The sequence below is a fragment of the Clavelina lepadiformis genome, chromosome 6 (assembly GCF_947623445.1).
Source record: "Clavelina lepadiformis chromosome 6, kaClaLepa1.1, whole genome shotgun sequence".
In the NCBI taxonomy this organism is placed as follows: Eukaryota; Metazoa; Chordata; class Ascidiacea; order Aplousobranchia; family Clavelinidae; genus Clavelina; species Clavelina lepadiformis.
The window spans coordinates 3,879,697-3,885,967 of record NC_135245.1 but is presented as its reverse complement, the minus strand read 5'-3'; the positions used below and the strand labels follow the sequence as shown (position 1 = coordinate 3,885,967).

The 6,271-nt window shown below is 34.8% G+C and overlaps 1 protein-coding gene across 1 annotated transcript; it reads right to left on the bottom strand.

Annotated features, from left to right (window-relative positions):
* Positions 1–241: 241 nt before the first annotated feature.
* LOC143463034 (uncharacterized) lies at positions 242–6,039 on the bottom strand. The gene is made up of 7 exons (XM_076961392.1): positions 5,812–6,039; positions 4,173–4,245; positions 3,789–3,882; positions 3,576–3,716; positions 2,671–2,749; positions 1,954–2,078; positions 242–1,362 (listed from the first exon to the last, which is right to left on the bottom strand). Exons 1-7 carry the CDS (start codon positions 5,851–5,853, stop codon positions 474–476), a joined length of 1,443 nt encoding a protein of 480 aa, XP_076817507.1. The 5' UTR covers positions 5,854–6,039; the 3' UTR covers positions 242–473.
* Between the last annotated feature and the right edge of the window lie 232 nt (positions 6,040–6,271).

Sequence of the window (6,271 nt, the reverse complement as noted above, 5' to 3'; positions counted from 1 at the left end):
TTAACAGCAGGCTAATCAGGTATAGATTTTTACGATTTCCATTTCTTATCTATCCTCTAAATTAAAAAAAATAAGTTAGGTCATTACTTTTTGTAACTCGTTTGCAAACGGGTTCTCGGTTCACTAAAACTATCTTGCTTGGATCGTGACCATGGGATTGAGAAGCATTGAACCAAACCTTATAAAACTAGATAAAAAATTACTCTCCAAAACGTAATTCAATGAACAGCACGACTCACCATAAGAAAATGACGGACATTTTTAATATAACTGCGAATAGGCTTGCAAAAACACAGCAGGTTAATACATGTGCTCATAAAATTACAAAAAAGGACATTTCATTAACTGCAACAACAATAAAATACTGATAATAACCAGCATGGGCAAAAACGATCTAAAACTATCCTTGTATTCCAAACACCAGCACACAGCATCCATGCAACATCGATTGCATAAAAAGAGGTTTCCAATGCTTAAGCATCATAATCTTCATCATCGTCTAATCTCGAGGGCACAGAAACTTGATTTGGTACCGTGTTGGGCGTAAGGACTAAAGGTGTGTTGGGTACAACCTTGGGCAAATAGGGATGAGACATGGACGATGTCGCTATTCTTTTGTAGTGTTCTGCAACAGGATTGTATGGGTATAAAATGTTAGAGTTTGATGACTGTTGCTTCCCTGGGCTGCAAGGGGCATCACTGGTACGCGATTCTGTACCGGCAATTTTCCTGGATTTTGGATGCAGGTCGGGAGGAAAACCAGGCACAGGAACATCCCCGGGGTAAGCACTGTAAAGAAATGATAACATGCCACCTTGTGGTATGCTTGAAGATAAGTCTCTGGTAGTGCCAGGTACGCCAACAATAGGTGGTGTGAGAAGAGACACTGGGCTGTATAAATGGGTCATGTTTAATGGTGATGGAATGATGGGTGGCGTACCCACCATGGGAACGTGTGCTACCGGATTGATAACAGGTTGATTAGAACCTTGTGACGTAGGTTTAGCAGTTCCTGGGGGGCCGCATTTAACGGTTGTTTGTTTTACTAATTTACCAGTTGTTGAGAGGTGGTTGCCATGCACCTCATTCCTCTGTGATGGTGGTTGTGAATCTTTGGATAAGTCCATCGGATGTTGTGCTTCTGGTTCACCATTGGTGACAAACGAATCTCCTTCAAAAGAGGTCAGTGAGTGCATGGTTTGAAGATGGTTTTCATGAGCAGGTTTCTCCTCATCAGCAGAGTCAGTGGTCGCGATGTGCAGAGTATCATCCTCACTCTTCAGTAGAGGAACTTTCTCCACGGATATCAGATCATCCAGTGGGATATGGAAGGATGCTTTGTTTTCAGGAGGAACATTGGAACTAAAAAAAACCTCAGTAAGCTGATAAACTAAATCACCAAACTTACACACCACAGATATAAGAGAAGAAATTAGTGGAATAAACGAACAATTTGGTTTAAAACTGAAGTGCAAATCGATTAAAAAATGACGTAATCAACAACAATACAATGCTGAAGACCAGCCTGCATTTATAACGATGCGACAATACATTCACATCACTATCGTTACATGTGGGTATACCGGCAGCAAATGTGCACTTTACTAATGTGTAACTATTTGATATTATAGTAGTATACAGCCCATACAGCCCGGTAAGTATACAGCCCATGTTGGCACTGAATGGGTTTAAAAATCTTTGCATAATTTTGCTGTGTGGAATTAATGTTAACTTTAAGGGAGGTATGGACTGCAGTTTAGCCCACAGCAGATCCGAAGGCAGCAGGTATAACATAATAATATTATAATACGATCTCCAAGGTTACTTAATAAAGGTTATAATTCGATAGTTTTTAGGCATACACTTTTTTGTAATGCACTAGTAGTAGCTGCATATGTTGAATAACAATATTTACCAATGACTCTAGACAACCCTGGTGAAATAAACACATACCTTGTGCTTGGCAGTGACTGCTGATGGTGCAACTGAGAATTTGAGTACGCTGGCGATGAGAAAGATGGACACAAGCCATTGCTGCTGTCCCTTGATTCTAGATCTGACTCTTCTGATTCTGGGTTCTAAATATTTACAAATGCTTGTATGCCAAGGCATTGTCATTTGGTTTCCCAGGAATGCATAAACACACCAGCAGTGAAATAATAGGCTGTCACTAAATGAGAGATAACAGCAGGAAAGTTCTAATTGTCAATATGTTTTGAACCAAATTGAAGAAATTGTATAGCCAGGATTCTTATGACATAGCTTGGATAACTCCACTATCAAGAATAAAATATAAAATATAGGTAGTCAGGTTTTCAAACGACCACAATCACCTTGGCATTCTTAATTACTGTTACTGCAAACTGAACAGATGTGCAAAAGATGTTATTTCATTTTCAGTCAAGCGAAAAAAATATCCGTGCACTATACGACTTATACATTAAAGATCCAATTAATTAGATACTAATATTCACCAGTGATGGGATAGAACAATGGGCTTGTTGTTGGACTTAACTGCTATCACATCAAACGCTCTTACTTGAGTTAAAGTAAGTTGAGATAAAAAAAAGTTTATCAAAAAATAAGCATTAGGCATTAAATAAAACTTGTTTATAACAAACAGAATGAAAGCTAGAAATTAAAAAGAAGCTTTAAAGAAATGAGACCAACCTCTTCTTCCTCCTCTTCTTCGTTATCCCTGTGAGGTCGTTTCCCCAATTTAAATCTTTTCTTTGACGTTTTCGCATTCCTGAAAGTAAAGGTATGCATTTTTCAGCAATGTGTTATAACTCAAGAGCTGTAGCAGTTTTCTGTACGAATACTGTGGTGCTGCAAAGGATTTGAAAGACTACTTCTTGTTCATATATAAGTATAATGCATGAAGCTGTTAGATGTTGCACTTAAGAATTTGGCTTTTCAAAGCATGTTATGATACTCATGTTTTTCATATGGTCATCATTGTGACAACACCATGGAAGTGTGTTTATGATCCTTAAAACAACATAGTGCTACCAAACTATGTGCAAAACACTATTGATCGCAAGTGTACAACATTAGTGATCAAAAACCCCATTAAAATGATGTTCAAACCTCAAATAACACCCAATACGAACAAATCAAATATATACTATAGTAAAGTTATGGATATTCTTAATATTCTATAGTTAGTGTCCCTAAAGTGGCACTCTCAAAACCTATTCCAACATTTAAATTCACAAATAAAATACCACGAAATCAATACAATAAAGGTATATCGATCTATTGTATCAATACAGCTTTGTACTGCATTAACAGATAGAAATGTTTGGTGGAATTTTGCAGACACACAATGTGTGTGTTAGTATGATTTATACAATTCAAAATACTATTTCATAAATGCCGAAAATATAACAGTTATCTAAATTTGAACAAGTTTATCATTGTACAGGGTGGTAAATTGTAACATTTCAAGCTGAAATTAATGGAAAAAAGTAAAGTTCAACAGAGCAAACTTTTGGTCTATCTTGAACTCGATTTAAGGTGCATACACTACACTAAAAAAGCGCATACATATGTTAGTAAAACCATCATATCACCTTTTTCTGGTGGATCTTCTCTGTTCTTCCATTGAAGATAAAGCACTTGTACTTGGTTCTTCTTCGTTTTGTCTGTCAGGCACTGATGCGACAACATCCTTCAGGAAGTCAAACATGCTCTCATTCATTATACACTCTTTTCTATTTGACAATAGTTATGATATTATAAATGTGCCAGCTCTGGACTGCAGCAGAAGAGTGGTCCATACTTACAAATGTGAAGTCGACATTGTCTTAGCCCTTTTTGCTTTGGTCACTTCTCCTGCATGACTCAGTATAGAAGAGAGAAACATTTCAAGACATTTCGCTAATTATCGTTAATTGTTAAGGAATGCACAAAACCTGACAATAACTGATATAAACCATCTTTTTGTTATATGGTATATGGGTAACAGTTTTTACAGTACTGGCTATATCAAATGACTAAAGCAATTTCCAGTCAAAAAACCAAAACACAATATGCTCACCAAAGCATAGCCTAATAATATTGAGCCAAGCCAGATGAACAACCTGTTTCATATATATTCTATTTAAAACTTTACAACTCAAGACAATTTAATATTAATACATGATTATGTAACAACAAATGAAGGATACAAATCAGCACAGGGACTGCGGCAGCAACTTTTCCTATTTCATCATCTGTTTGCATGATCTTTTTAATGCGTGCCTGGTTTAACAGAAAATAAAAATAATATAATGTATCGTAAAAATAAAATAAATAATCGAGATACCGGTACATATATTGAACACATAAACTTGATCATCACAGCAACAATTGCCCATTAGTTATGTTAAAAAAGAATATTGCAATTGAGGTGCATTATCATATTCTTATTTGAACAATACTTGTGGATCAAAGTTTGATTAAAAGAAACAGGAAATTAAAGGCATTTGCATAACACAGATCCTCAAAAGTTTCAAGTCAGAAACGTTCCGTGATCAGTCGAGAAACCATTCATAAGACCGCATTTAACATTTTGGTCACCACTACTCAGCAAAATATTATGTTAATAGCAATCTTCTTGTTTTGTTTGTGTCTTTATAAACTAACCAAAATGAACTGAATGTCAGGAACGCGACTTGAACACATACATGAATGAACACAATTTTAAAATGCAACAAAAAATTCTTAACAAAAACTGGTGGAATTAGCCTTGGGAAAGTAATTTCCCTGGGTGCTAGGTCTCAGCCTTCACAATGTCGCAAGTGATTTTCCTATAAACCCGTCTTTGTAGATGACATCTTGCCTTTAAATCAGGATGATGTAGATGAGGAATACTCATTAACATTACCACAATTTTCAACACATTAAAAAAGAACCAATCCCCCAGAAATTTTATCCCTTTATCCATTAGGAGCACTATGGATAAATAAACCAACCCTGAATCCCAAAAACCAACTAACAAAAATTTACAATTACACTTTGTATCTTGGAAACATATACCCATCTGTGATTTATAACAGGTAATGTGCAGAAAGTTCAAAAATTCCACACAATAAATTCAAACCCACTATTTTATAGGCTTTAGAAATGTTGGTTTTAACATGTTTGGTTCTTCCTTCGCCTAAAGATATCTAAATAATACTGTCAATCAATCTTTTATATGGTTCTGATTGTTTAATGGTCAGGGTCACGTCCAAGATAGCATAGCGCATTGGGATGTTCGCTAAGGATACGAAATGTTTATCTCCCATAACAATGCCTTTGACTTCAATTTTACAGGCAACAGATTGAAGAGTGAACATAGCAAGCCATACTATTTTTTGTTGGTTGTGTTTGGTCAGTGTGGAGTGAAGTTCAAGGGCTGTGGAAATGGTTACCTTCAGCGTTGTACGGTTAATGTTAGGGTAAAGCAAAAAAATATCACCGAAATATATTTCTGGCGTAAGATTGTGGAAGCCGACCCTGGTTTTATCTCACTTTTTAAATTAACTTACAGTGCAGAATTGCCAACCCAGTTGTAACTTATGAATGCAAAGATCCAATGTTTAGGTAAATGTTTATTATCATTATAAATGTGTGTTCATATCATATCAATGATGAGTTTTAAAAACACATTACAACTCATTCATTGCAATCTAGCTTTTTCAGTTATTGCAAGTTATGGTAAGACATTTAAAAAACAATTTACATAAAAATATATTTGCCAAATAACAAAGAATAAGTATCACATATATTTTATATTTCACATAAAGAATTATCATTATATGATATATATATGATAGAACTTACTGGTGGAAATCTTGCATTGTATTTTTTCTTTTTTGAAGGCATTGTTTTTTATTTAACTTTAGTCTTCTTTATACTGGAGCTCGAAATGTTTGCAACCACTTTATGTACCAACAACCATCAGTATAGATTTGTGATATAAACTGGTTTGCAATTAAGTTTTCATTAAACACAGATGGTTATTTAATTTTTCTGAGCGCTGAAATCACATCTAAAAATGTTTAAATATGTATATATATTAGTACTAAAAAGATTAGTTTTGCATTATATAAAATTAGACTATCAGCTTATAATGAAAAATTCTGCAATGAATCAACGAAACTAAACACTAAGCTAAACTATTACATAATGTTATTGATAAATTAATTGGCAGTTAAAAGAGTTTACATGACAAAGTTGCAACTTCAATCATGGATTGCTTTTAAATAAAAAGTTTTAGATGGCAATTAACGCACTTACTTGA